The following is a 14,203-nucleotide window of genomic DNA, read 5'->3' as shown; positions in this document are numbered from 1 at the left end:
GTGTCATGGGCAAAACCCGGACCCAAAGCTCAAAGGTCAAGGTCACAATTGGAGGTCAAAGGTCAACAGGGCTTTTTTCCTGTCCGGTCCACAACTCTCCCATCCTTGAAGGGATTTTAGTTTTACTTGGCACAAATGTTTCCCATGATGAGATGATGTGTCATGCGCAAATCCCCGACCCCTAGCTCAAAGGTCAAGGTCACAATTGGAGGTGAAAGGTCAACAGGGCTTTTTTCCTGTCCGGTCCATAACTCTCCCATCCATGAAGAGATTTTAATATAACTTGGCACAAATGTTCCCCATGAGGAGACGACGTGTCATGCGCAAAACCTGGACCCCTAGCTTAAAGGTCAAGGTCAAAATTGGAGGTCAAAGGTCAACAAGCTTTTTTCCTGTCTGGTCCATAACTCTCCCATCTATGAAGGGATTTTAATATTACTTGGCACAAATGTACCTTATAATAAGACGATGTGTCATGCACAACTTTCAGACCCCTAGCTCAAAGGTCAAAGTCACACTTAGCAGTCAAATGTTAACATAGCATGAACAGGGTCTGTTTCATGTCCGGTCCATAACTCTAACATTCATTAAGGGATTTTAATATCACTTAGCACAAGTGTTCCCCATGATGAGACGACATATCATACGCAAATCCCGGACTCCTAGCTCAAAGGTCAAGGTCACAATTGGGGGTCAAAGGACAACAGAGTTTTTTTCCTGTCCCGTCCATAACTCTGCCATCCATGAAGGGATTTTAATATTACTTGGCACAAATTTTCCCCATGATGAGACAACATGTCATGCTCAAAGCCCAGACCCTTAGCTCAAAGGTCAAGGTCACAATTGGAGGTCAAAGGTCAATAAGGTTTTTTCCCTGTCCGATCCAGAACTCTGTCATCCAGCAAGGGATTACAATATTACTTGGCATAAATGTTTCCCATGATGAGACGACGTGTCATGCGCAACACCCAGTACCCTAGCTTAAAGGTCAAGGTCACACTTTGAGATCAAAGGTCAAGAGGATTTTTTTCCTGTCCGGTCTATAACTTTGTCATGCAAAGCAGGATTTAGATATCAGTTGGCACAAATATTCCCCTGGATGAGACAACATGTCATGCGCAAGAACCAGTTCCCTAGGTCTAAGGTCAAGGTCATATTTAGAGGTCAAAGGTCAAATTCAAGAATGACTTTGTACGGAACATTTCTTCATGCATGGAGGGATTTTGATGTAACTTGGACCAAATGTTCACCACCATGAGGCACCCTTGTTTTTAGAATTACGTAGCTTTGTTGTTTCTATAAATAGATTTTATTGAAACTTTTTTATTACTGGCGGTAGAGAAAAATCGAGACCACTTTTCTGTGGTACAGCATGCATGTTACATCCAATTTTTAGGTGTATTTTGACCTATCTCTACCTGGTAAAGAGTTTCTTGTGGACTTATATTGTATAGATTTTTTTTTTTTTTTTTTTTTTTTAAAGATTAATTTCCCTTTGTTGTTACTATAAATAACTTACATGATAACATTTTTATAATCAGCCAAAAAAATTCTATATGAAAACAACTGTGGGTTTTTATATATGCACATTTTAATCCAAGTGTGTTGTTATAACATATTGTATAGGTAGTACAATACTGTTTATACATCATTGACAGATATCAGTTCATTATGTTATACTGCAGTAGAGAAAATTAGGTGCCTTCCAGTAGGGGTCTTTGTATTGCATAGCAATACTTCATTCACTTGTTCCATTTGTAAGGTAAATAATAGCACTGTTGTTTCAATTTTCTGTCTTTGAACAAATGTCAGGTCAGGTCTAGAAAGAAATACGTTGTCAGATAAAGGTTAATAACTTTGTCCTTTTATTCGTATTTATCAGTATTGTTTTCACAGCATTTTCACAGTTGTTTATCACTGATTATTTATAAAAAAAAATAACAAAATGTGAAAGTTTAATACAAAAAATGAATTTTCTTCTGTTTATTTTGCATTTCAAAAATTCTTAAAAGCTCATAATACAATTGTTTTAAAATGTGGCTGCAAGACTTTTTTGTTATGAACACAAAATAATATTATGTCTGTTTATTGTTAATCCTATTTTCAAAATTTGTTAACGCACATACCGGTATTTGCCAAAGCTTTGAATACTGATTAATGTTGTAGAAAATATTGTTAAATTCGTTGTGTATGATTACCTCCCTTTACGGCACTAAGTTCTTTTATAAGTTCACGGGTAATATTGAAAGAAGTGATTTTCTAACATAACATCTATTTGGATAGCTGCAAGATAAAATTTAAAGTCTTACGGCACTTTAAACCTGAACAGAAGACTTGGCATTAGCTTAAATTCTTGCTGTAATTTTGGCTTTACACATGTGCTGCCTAGAAGTTGATCTGTGTTACTTTGGCTGGTCCTACTTGTTACTGTAAAATTAATTACTTTTGTAGACCAAAAAAAAATTGTGGTTTTGGCCAAAATGTCAGATTTATAATGGCTTAGATTCGTGGACGACAAAGTTAAATTATAAAAACTTATATGAATGTTTTTTGTTTGTTGGGGATTGACATAAACACAAAATCCATGAAAAGTAGCCACCCATGAAAAGGATTTTACAGTATTTTGGCATGAAACAAAAAATTGAATGTGATGATACGGTTTATTTTCAGAAAAAAAATACAAGATTTTGGCTAGCTTTTTGTACTTTTACAAATATAATTATGAAGGTAACATTATAACACGTTTATCAAGTAAAGATATTTATTTGTAACTGTTTGGAACCTTTCAGAGCCTAAACCGAAAAAATCCACAAAGTCTGTATATGAAAGACTTGGTGTCGCTGTAAGCAAGAAAACCTCATCAAAGATACCATCAGATTTAGGTGACTCTGGTTTCAAAAGGTCACATGAGATTAGTGTACCTAGAGCTGGAAAAAGAATTAAACTGGACAATAGCAGCAAATATACTGCAGTTGATACAAAGAAAAGCAGATCTGAAAATAAAGGTATTGCTTTCATTTGAAAATATTTAGAAACTATCTTTTATATGTTTTTAATATTTTTGTTAAAATTTTTTATATGCTTTTGAAACATGATGTTTTACAAGACAGAACACCTGTGAGAGTGGGCAGGGGGCATACACGAAAGTTGTCCGCTCTCTATTAAGTGTTCACAGATTTTATTGGCATAATATTCCGACCAAGTTCGATAACCAGCTGCATTCTCCATGTCTGTCTAGAGTTACGGCCCTTGAGTTACTCAAAATTGCTAAAACTGACAGTGTCCTGTCTTTGACTTAAGCAGTTCTTATATATTGTTCACCAGGCTTAGTCACTATGTTTATGGGAATATCTTGGCAAAGTTCGATAACCAACTGGATTTTCCAAGTCTCTGGAGTAATAGCCCTTGAATTACTGGAAATTGCAAAAATTAGAAGTGTTCATTCTTATCAAATGTTCAACAAACTGGGTCACACTATGGGTATAATGTTGGTCATGTCCAGTAACCATCAGCATTGTCCGAGTGGCTGTGGAGTTGTGGCCCTTGAATTAAAATTACGAAAACTGTCGAGTCTACTTAACAGCTTAAGCAGTTCTTATCCAGTGATCACTTCACTTAAATGTTTATTATTTTCTTGGCCAAATTCAATCATAAACCAGGGAGTTGTTCTTCAAGTTACTCTGGAGTTATGGCCCTTGGATTAGGTAAAATTTCAAAAATTGACAGTCTGCTCAATAGATAAAAGTCAGAAGTAATTTGCTGTGACCTGAATATATTATGACAGTTTGGCACTCTTGTTATTTCATTAACCTTGCTTAATTTCTAAAATGGACTGGTCGGTCATTCAGTTTGGGCAGTACCACTTATCATTCAAAGGGGTGTTCACTGAAAATTTACTGACTAAATAGCGAACACAGATGTGCAGACAGATCTTGGTCAGCACTGGTCACAAAGGCAGAATCACTTGCCGCCAGCAGGCTAAGGATTAACTGCAAGTATGAAATTATGTTATTTTGCAGGAGTACAGTAATACATTAAATAAAATATTTTCAGGCATGTTTATGTGAAAATTTCAAATGTTTCTTTAATACACCTGAATTTATCAGAGCAGGCAGTGATCACTAGCCAGATAGCTTTATATGCAATAATATTTATACATACAGAAGGTCAATATCTGTAACTGTTGCCCTTCCTATTTCTGAATAGGTATTTAATCTCGTTTTTTTTTTTGGTGTTTTTTTATACGCCCGTTTGAAAAACAGGACGTATTATGGGAACGCCCTGGCGGGCAGGCGGGTGGGAGGGCGGCGTCCACAGACTTTGTCCGGAGCATATCTTCTTCATGCATGGAGGGATTTTGATGAAACTTGGCACGATTGTTCACCATCATGAGACAGAGTGTCATGCGCAAGAACCAGGTCCCTTGGTCAAAGATCAAGGCCACACTTAGAGGTCAAAGGTCAAATTCAAGAATGACTTTGTCCGGAGCATATCTTCTTCATGCATTGAAGGATTTTGATGTAGCTTGGCACAATTGTTCACCATCATGAGACGGAGTGTCATGCGCAAGAACCAGGTCCCTTGGTCTAAGGTCAAGGTCACAGAGGTCAAAGGATATAAGAGTGAAAACTTTGTCCGGAGCATTTCTTCTTCATGCATGGAGGGATTTTGATGTAACTTTGCACAAATGTTCACCACCATGAGACGGAGTGTCGTGCGCAAAACCAGGTCCCTAGGTCTAAGGTCAAGGTCACACTCAGAGACCAAATGTCAGATACAAGAATGACTTTGTCTGAAGCATTTCTTCTTCATGCATGGAGGGATTTTGATGTAACTTTGCACAATTGTACACCATCATGAGATGGAGTGTCATGCACTGGTCCCTTCTTTAGAATTACTTCCCTTTGTTGTTACTGTAAATAGCTTATATTGTAACTTTTTCATTACTAGTTGTAGGGAAAAATCGAGACCACTTTTCTGTAGTACAACATGTATGTTACATCCAATTCTGAGGTGTATTTTGAGCTATCCCTACCTTGTAAGGATTTTTGTATGGACTTGCAATTTTCTTTTTGATTTTTTTTTTTCTTTTAACCCTTACCCTGCTAACTTTCTATAATGAACTTGTCCATCTTTCAATTTGGACAGTACCATTAACTGTTAAAAGGGGTGCTTACCAAAAATATACTGACTGAATGGCGAACAGTGCAGACCATGATCAGACTGCACGGATGTGCAGGCTGATCTTGGTCTGCACTGGTCGCAATGGCAGAAACACTTGCCGCCAGCAGGCTAAGGGTTAAGATTAACTTCCCTTAGTTGTTACTATAAATAACTTACATTGTAACTTTTTTTATAATTGACCATAGGGAAAAACCAAGACCACTTTTCTGTGGTACAACATTGATGTTACTCTCAAATTTTTGGTGTCTTTTAAGGTATCTCTACCTGGTGAGGATTTTTTTTGTGGACTTAGAAAAATGAAAGTATTACAATAATTTCTAAAAAAAAAAAACATTGTAAACAACCACAAAATTAAAATTCCATTTGCAAATACAGGTGCTAGTGTAAAGAAATTTGCTGTGACGGGCGTATATTGTGACCTTCTGGCACTCTTGTTTTTTTTACCAAAGGCTTTTTTGTAGGTATTAGGTTCCCTTCCCTTTAATATAAGAATACATTTTTATTATCAGTCAATGTGAATCATTCTACATTGCTGAAGAAAATGCTTCCAAAACTGTTGAAATATATATTGAGTTGCCTAGCAACTGTTCATATAATTCATAAAATTAACTTGTTTGTTTCTATTAATATCATACATTCTCATTACAGCTCTATTTTCGTGAAAATTAGGGAAGATTAATAGATTGTTATTGCTCTGTGTTTAAGTATTTTTTGTTGCAGCCCATATTGATCCATTTTAATACTGTATAGGGGCTTTTGAATCACAAGTACATTTATTTTTGCTGTATCCTTGATACAAAAGGTTGCCAGCTGAAAAAAAAAGTACGATTACGCTGTGCTCAAGTGAAATCTTATTCTCTAAATGTGTTTAAATGCTTATCAAATGCCATTTTACTATGATTATTTTGTCTTTTATAAAATCATTTAAATTACATTAATGTATCTGTTATACTGAGATAAAATTAAAGAGTTTTCTGAGAAGTCATGGTGGGGTTTTAAAAGCTTTCCAAAGTTTATTTGAAGTTATTTTTGAAAATAAAATTTAATGTATTCTGAATTTTTACAGCATTTGAAGAATAGGGTCACGAATTCTAAACTTAAAAGCACAAAATATTTACTACTATTCAGCTCAATAGGGAGAGCGCAGATCTACAGATCGTGGGTCAGGAGTTTGAGTTCTGGGCGAGGCGCTAGAAAGCAGTATGTGAATTATACAGGTCCTATATTTTGTACCTTTGTCCATCTGTGTAGCCATCATTGAGTCACAAAAGAATAGATTCTTTGTTGACTTTAAATTTACAACAGTTATTTTTAGATTGACTATACAAAGTGTATAGAGAGCTATCTTACTCACGTTCGCATCCACAACTTGGTTAAAGTTTTAATGCATTTTCGCTTTATCTCTGTTATTACTTGATGGATTTACTTCAAACTTAAAATAGTTATTCCTCATTATCACCCACATCATAAGACACAAAGGGCCATAAATTGCACCAATATTTCATGAAATATTCCCCCTTTTTACAATGTGATGTACTTTCTTCTATCTCAGTTATTATGTCTCCCCCATAGGTGGGGGACACATACTGTTTTGGCCTTCGCCGTCTGTCCGTTCGTTCGTCCGTCCGTCCGTCCGCATTAAGCTTGTCTGGCTTTCACAGGTCAAACTGCTGGCTGGATTTTGTCGAATCTTCACAGGAGTGATCAGTACCAAGCCTAGTTATGTCTCCCACCACACAGTGGTGTGGGAGACATATTGATTTACTCCTGTCTGTGTGTGTGTCTGTGTGTCTGTCACAAACCTTGTCTGCACTCTAAGTTGAACATTTCTCATCCGATCTTCACCAAACTTTTACAAAATGTGTTTGCCCATAAGACCTCAGCCAAGTTCTATAACTAGCCAAATCGGTCTGGGCACTTCGGAATTATGGTCCTTGAATTACCGAAATATGCTCAGGTTTTGGGAGGTAAAACTGCCCATATACTACTAATCATTAGTAGGATAGGAGTCCCTTTGGGGCACTTTATGTGCGCTCTAAGTGCAAGCTTCACCAAACTTGAACAAAATTTGTTTGACTATAAGACCTCGGCCAAGCTCGATATCTGCCCAAATTGGCCCAGGCACTTTGGAATTATGGCCCTTGAATTACCGAAATATGCTCAGGTCTTGGGAGCTAAAACGGCCCATATACTTCTAATCATTAGTAGTATAGGAGTCCCTTTGGGGCACTTTATGTGCGCTCTAAGTGCAAGCTTCACCAAACTTGAACAAAGTGTGTTTTACTATAAGACCTCGGCCAAGCTCGATATCTACCCAAATTGGCACAGGCACTTCGGAATTATTGCCCATGAATTACCGAAACGGCATTTTTACTCTTGTCAACGGCGTTTTTGCGCTTGTCCGCACTCTGAGTCGAACATTTCTCATCCGATCTTCACCAAATTTGAACAAAATGTGTTTGACCATAAGACCTCAAACAAGTTCGATAATGAGCCAAATTGGTCCAGGCATTTTGGAGTGCTTGCCCTTGAATTGTAGTTAGTAAACAGTATATAAAGACTGACTTGCTATTTAGATGATTAAGCAGTTGTGGGAGACATTAGCTTTTCTCAAAAGCAGCTCTAGTTGTGCATATCGCCACAACGTTCTGCTTAGCTGCACGATATGGTGCAGCAAGAGCTAAAAATAGAAAAATCTTGTCCGGCTTTCACAGGTCAAACTGCTGGCCGGATTTCGACGAAACTTCACAGGAGAGATCAGTACCATGCTAGTTGTGCATATCGCCGACACATTCCACTTCACTGCACAAAATGGCCGCCAGTGCTGAAGATAGAAAAATCTTGTCCGGCTTTCACAGGTCAAACTGCTGGCTGGATTTTGACAAAACTTTACAGGAGTGATCAGTCCCAAGCCTAGTTGTTCATATCGCTGGCACATTCTGCTTTGCTGCACAAAATGGCCACCAGAGCTAAAAATAGAAAAATCTTGTCCGGCTTTCACAGGTCAAACTGCTGGCTGGATTTCGACTCACAGGAGTGATCAGTACTAAGCCTAGTTGTGCATATCGCCGACACGTTCCGCTTCGCTGCACAAAATGGCCACCAAAGCTAAAGGTATACATAGGGGAGAGACATACGTTTTTGTGACAAAAACACTTTCTAGCTTCTAAATGCATTTGATTCAAACTTAAAGTAGTTGTTCCACAATATTAGCCAAGTGATATGACATCAAAATATTTGATACACTTTGATTCTAACTCTTGTATTTGACTCAGACTTAAACTATAGTCCAGTATCGTCATCCATGTTGGAGTCATTAAACACTCCAGTGATAACTCTAGCTTCCTCTGATGTACCCTATTTCACTATCCAGAATCAAAATAGTCGAGCACACTGTCTCTTTTGACAGCTCTTGTTATCATGTCTGATGTACAGAATGGTAGGTTGTGTGAAGAGAATGCAGTCTTTTGGTTTTACCCTTATCATGCTGGACATGATTGGTTCTGTCTTTGTGACATCTGTGCAGTCTGATCATGATCTGGACTGTTTGCCATTCAGTCAGTATCATTTTGGTTAGCACCCCCTTTAAACAGTTAATGGTACTGTCCAAATTGAAAGATGGACAAGTTTATTAAAGAAATTTAGCAGAATAAGGGTTAAGTCAATTCCTTTGGCAACAAATATAGCAAATAGGTGTCTTTCATTGGAGGGCAGTAGTCTTGTTAGAAAAAGTAATTTGTAATATTATAACTTGGACTTTAGTGAGTTATTTTTGGAAATGGAAATCTATTTTTAGTATCAATTTGGCAGTGTTAGAAAATTTAGCCATCAAAACAAAAATATCTTCAAAAGAGAAATAAAACAAAACTTCTATTTTTAGCTCATCTGATTTTTTGAAAAAAAATGATGAGTTATTGTCATCACTTGAGCGGTTGTCGGCGTCGGCGTCTGCGTCGGCGTTGCCTGGTTAAGTTTTATGTTTAGGTCAGCTTTTCTCCTAAACTATCAAAGCTATTGCTTTGAAACTTGGAATACTTGTTCACCATCATAAGCTGACCCTGTATAGCAAGAAACAACTCCATCTTGCTTTTTGCAAGATTTATGGCCCCTTTTGTACTTAGAAAATATCAGATTTCTTGGTTAAGTTTTATGTTTAGGTCAACTTTTCTCCTAAACTATCAAAGCTTTTGCTTTGAAACTTGGAATACTTGTTCACCATCATAAGCAGACCCTGTACATCAAGAAACATAACTCCATCTTGCTTTTTGCAAGAATTATTGCCCCTTTTGTACTTAGAAAATCAGTTTTCTTGGTTAAGTTTCATGTTTAGGTCAGCTTTTATCCTAAACTATCAAAGCTATTCCTTTAAAACTTGCAACACTTGTTCACCATCATAAGCTGACCCGGTACAGCAAGAAACATAACTCCATCCTGCTTTTTGCAAGATTTATGGCCCCTTTTGGACTTAGAAAATATCAGATTTCTTGGTTAAGTTTTATGTTTAGGTCAACTTTTTCTCTTAAACTATCAAAGCTATTGCTTTAAAACTTGCAACTCTTGTTCACCATCATAAGTTGACCCTGTACAGCAAGCAACATAACTCCATCCTGCTTTTTGCAATAATTATTGCCCCTTTTGGACTTAGAAAAATCATTTTCTTGGTTGAATATTATGTTTAAGTCAACTTTTCTCATAAACTATCAAAGCTATTGCTTTAAAACTTGCAACAGTTTTTCACCATCATAAGTGGACACTGTACATCAAGAAACATAACTCTATCCTGCTTTTTGCAAGAGTGATGGCCCTTTTTAGACTTAGAAAATCATGGGTAGGACAATATTTCTATTATACAAAAAAAATCAGATGAGCGTCAGCACCCGCAAGGCGGTGCTCTTGTTTATCCATTTTACCGGAGAAAAATACAAAAAAATATCAAAAATGGGTCCCATGAGGTTGGTCCAAAGTGATATATATTGTCTCAATTTGTGACTGTAAGAAATTGTGAAAGTTTAGAGAATATATAGCACAATGGACTTTGTAACCATATTTAGGCACAAGTAATGTCCCTAATTATTCAAGGGGATTATTTTTTATGTATGAAAATATACTGAACAGCAAAAGAAACTGTCCAGATGTGTATCTTGCGATAAAAAACTTTAATTTATAAATTTGACAATGTCTTCTTCATACCACATTACACTTGAAGAACATCATGTGTTAAATTTAATAAAAAATCTATCAGCTGTGAAGTCAGTAGTCCAATAATAGCCGTTTTGCACGAAATTCTGGCTATATCTTGTTTATGTCTGTTGCATTGTATCATCCCAATTGCACGTTCGTGCTAAATTTGATTCAGTCATGCCATGCAACTAACAATATTTTTTTAAAATTTTATGCTGTTTTCCAGTGAGTCAGTCATCAATGTTTCCAATGACAACAAAATTTCACAAAGAAAATCATTAATTACTGTTTTTGTGCCGATCAGCATGGTCAAGGACACTGTAATCTATGGTCATTATGCTACACTCAATAGGTCACACTTAACTAGGGAGAAATATTTGTTATTCTGTGACCATGTCAGTGGAAACTGTGATTGCAAAACTGACATGTAAGCCAACAGAGATAAACAGACATAATAAAGAGATCTCTGCCACGATGCGCAATTGAAATCGTGAAAACCACTTTGACTCAAAGACAGCACAGCTTCTGAAACAAATTCTTGCTGATTTCTGGCATGTCTTTGATGGAAACTTAAAAGCTTGTTAATGGAGATCATTGGATTAGATTTTCTATGTAGACTGGAAAGTGGCTGAAAGCATTTCCTGAGCTTTTAGTTACCCTAGTCTGTTGTATAGACGGTGCTTAATGGTGACCGCAATTAGTGCCGTGATGGGGTTCTAATATTTCTTGGAAAATTCTTTTACATATTAGATCATAAGAGACGATACTGGATTCTGAAATAGGAACTTCCTTATTAACTTCCTTATTAAATGTGATTGGAAGTTAAGTCATCGTGAAGTGTAACAAAAGCGTTTTTGTTCCTGTACTGAATTTATGTATAAGAAAATCCTGCTAATCATTGTCCCTCGGTTCTTTCCATTGTACTCATTTTGTAGCTTTGTTGTTAAAAATATTTGTAGGTTATTAGAATTTCTATCAGTAAACCAGAATGCCTGGAGTTAAGGCTCCAATGCAGGTTTACACAGTTTTAGAAATGTTTACATGATCTTTCAGACTCAAAATGATACAGTTTAAATGACCTTCTGAGTTATTGCCTGCTGTGTCATGACCTACGATCTTAAATTCATTTTTTTTTTTCACAAAATGACTTGAAACAATTCACAACTTCAAGGATGTTTTGTGTATTATTTTTGAAAAGACCAGCAGTCAAATTGATGCTATTTTATTGCACAATGGAACATTTAATTGAATCGATTTTAGCTAAATTGATGCAGCCTGTAACTGTCTGGAATAGTTTCTTCCTGATGATGGGATATATTTCATTATCAAGTGGCTTACTGTTGTTTCTTTCAGTTTTTTGGTTGCGGGTTTATCCCGCTACCAAAGTTAAAGTGTATTTCTGACAATCATAGCATCTTTATTTTATTCCGAATCACATCCAAAGAATGTTCATGTATTACACAAAATAGTCCCATTCATGAACAGTGCGGATGAATTATCAATGAACAAGCAGTTCTTATTCAACCTGTATCCACTCACACTGACCATTTAGATTTTATAAGATCTATCAATGATAAGGTATTACAGCCCATGGTTGCATTCACAAGCTGGGTCAGGCAGATTTATCTTAGATATGAGGCACATTAAATTTGTATTTGTTTCTCATTCATGTATATTCATAGACTGGCATTTAAACAGAAAATAAATCTATCAAAAACCCGCAACCATCAGACATTTCAAGGCTTTGATTTTGGCAGAGAAACAGGTTTTGATGGTTTGACGTTTAAGCGGGTAGAAATTTTGTAAATGTTTGCCAATCAAACAAGATATGGACTTGCTTAAACATGCAAACGTGGGAGCCTTAAGTACTGTGACATTTTAAAATTGTATTTCCTTCATAAAACTGTTAAAGAGGCGCAACAAAATAACTGTATTCTTTTGTAATTCCATGATGGTAATTAATTTATACTAATTATACAGGCTTTGCTTGAAGAAAATGAGAAATAACACGTATCTAGTTACAAATTGACAGTGACATATATAAGGCCAAGACAATGTGTTTAATGTCTAAATATATTATTAAATTAATATAGTAGTATGCACAGTACTTGATGTATTAAGGTGAGTTTAGACCATACTTTGTTTCTACAGTGTAAGATAGTTACTATTCTATGTTTATAAAACTGCTGAAAAGAGAAAGACTGAATAAGTCTGCAGATGAAGTTGTGAAAACACATTAATTCAGGGAGGGCCTAACATCAAGTAGAATAGCTGTATTATACCTGTATTATCAGAATGATTTGCACCCAGTTCATGTGGGAGGAAAAACTAGGTCACTAGGTCGTGGTGGGTCTTTAAGTAGGACAAATAATTTGTCACCTACATGTACAGCTGACTACACATTGAAAAGTACTGCAACACAAGCTATTTACATTGATAAGAGTACATGGGTAAAATTCTTAGAAGTGTGTTGCTTAAAATAGATTCACATTTATCGGATGCGTGACATATTTCTGAAAGTACCAGATGTATTGTCATGTAAATCATGTAAGTTCAGCGAGGTGGCTTAAAATGAGGCATATTTGTTCATAGAATAGTAGAGCTATTGGACTCGCCCATGCGTCGGCGTCCGCGTCAACGTCCACGACCCCGTCCCGATTTGGTTAAGTTTTTGTATGTAAGCTGGTATCTCAGCAACCACTTGCGGGAATGGATTGAAACATAACATACTTATTCACTGTGATAAACTGACTTACATTGCACAGGTTCCATAACTCTATTTTTCTTTTTTACAAAAATATGCACCTTTTTTGACTAAGAAATTTTTGGTTAAGGTTTTTTATGTAAGCTGGTATCTCAGTACTCACTAATTGGAATGGATTGAAACTTCACACACTTGTTCACTGTCATGATCTGACATGCACAAAGCAGGTCCCATAACTTTATTTTGCCTTTTTGAGTCGGCTAAAGGCTGAAAGCCTTTTGACGAGTCCTTGCTGTTCAGTGATTCTCTAAATGGACCGAATAACACGTGAAGGGATGTAGTTCCATTAGATTTCTCAAATTTCATACAGTTCACTGCATGAATGAAGTTAAGTTGTGTCAATTCCCTTTGCTATGACCAATATACGATGTAATCTGTCATATTTATAACTTGTAATTGTGCAATACTCGAATGTAACTCATTAAGCATAAATGTGCATTTTAAGAATTGCGCAGGCTTACAAAGCTTGCGTAACATCCAGCGAAAGACAAAAAATAGTTCCACAGGGCGCCAGATAAGATGTGTATTAGCGTAAATTACGTATAGAAATAATGCAAATACGCATGTCTAATAATTTCTAAGCGTATAAAAACGTATATAAAATTACAGAAACGCACACAATGCTTTTTTAAAAACAAAATCTGAATCGTCTAGATGCGTTAGGTAACATAGCCGATCAGCCTTAATTCTCCCACATTGAACGTATACACGCATCGTATGATTTCTATAAACTTTGCGTGGGTTGAATTTTGCAGTCAGTAAACCGGTAAATTATCGGAAGAAGAAGCTCTTACTGGTTTGTTTAGTTACTACTGATATTAAAAATGATTTTAATTCTTATTTTTCGAGAAATAAACAAATCGGCGAAACATTAAATTGTATTTTCTTGTAGTTTTTGAAATCGAAAGTAGATCGTCCATGTTTGGCTGCTTTCACGAAACGAAACAACTTTTTTATGAAAAGATTTAAATAAGAGGTAATTTAACCGTAAACTTCAATGTCAGATACTGCCAATTGCTGCTAAATGTCTCCGTATCATCACAATTTGTAAAACATATTGTTGAAACTGGAGAA

The 14,203-nt window shown here is 36.2% G+C and overlaps 1 protein-coding gene across 1 annotated transcript in view; it reads left to right on the top strand.

Moving 5' to 3' along the window:
* The window catches only part of LOC123564128 (zinc finger CCCH domain-containing protein 13-like), an 83,010-nt gene that overhangs the window by 52,581 nt on the left and 16,226 nt on the right, over window positions 1–14,203 (top strand). The window contains exon 7 of the mRNA XM_045357473.2: window positions 2,790–3,005. Within this exon, the coding sequence (XP_045213408.2) occupies window positions 2,790–3,005 (216 nt within the window). The remainder of the gene's footprint in view (window positions 1–2,789; window positions 3,006–14,203) is intronic.

Source organism: Mercenaria mercenaria, chromosome 2, assembly GCF_021730395.1.
Source record: "Mercenaria mercenaria strain notata chromosome 2, MADL_Memer_1, whole genome shotgun sequence".
Classification (NCBI taxonomy): Eukaryota; Metazoa; Mollusca; class Bivalvia; order Venerida; family Veneridae; genus Mercenaria; species Mercenaria mercenaria.
This window is presented reverse-complemented; position numbering and strand designations above follow the sequence as displayed.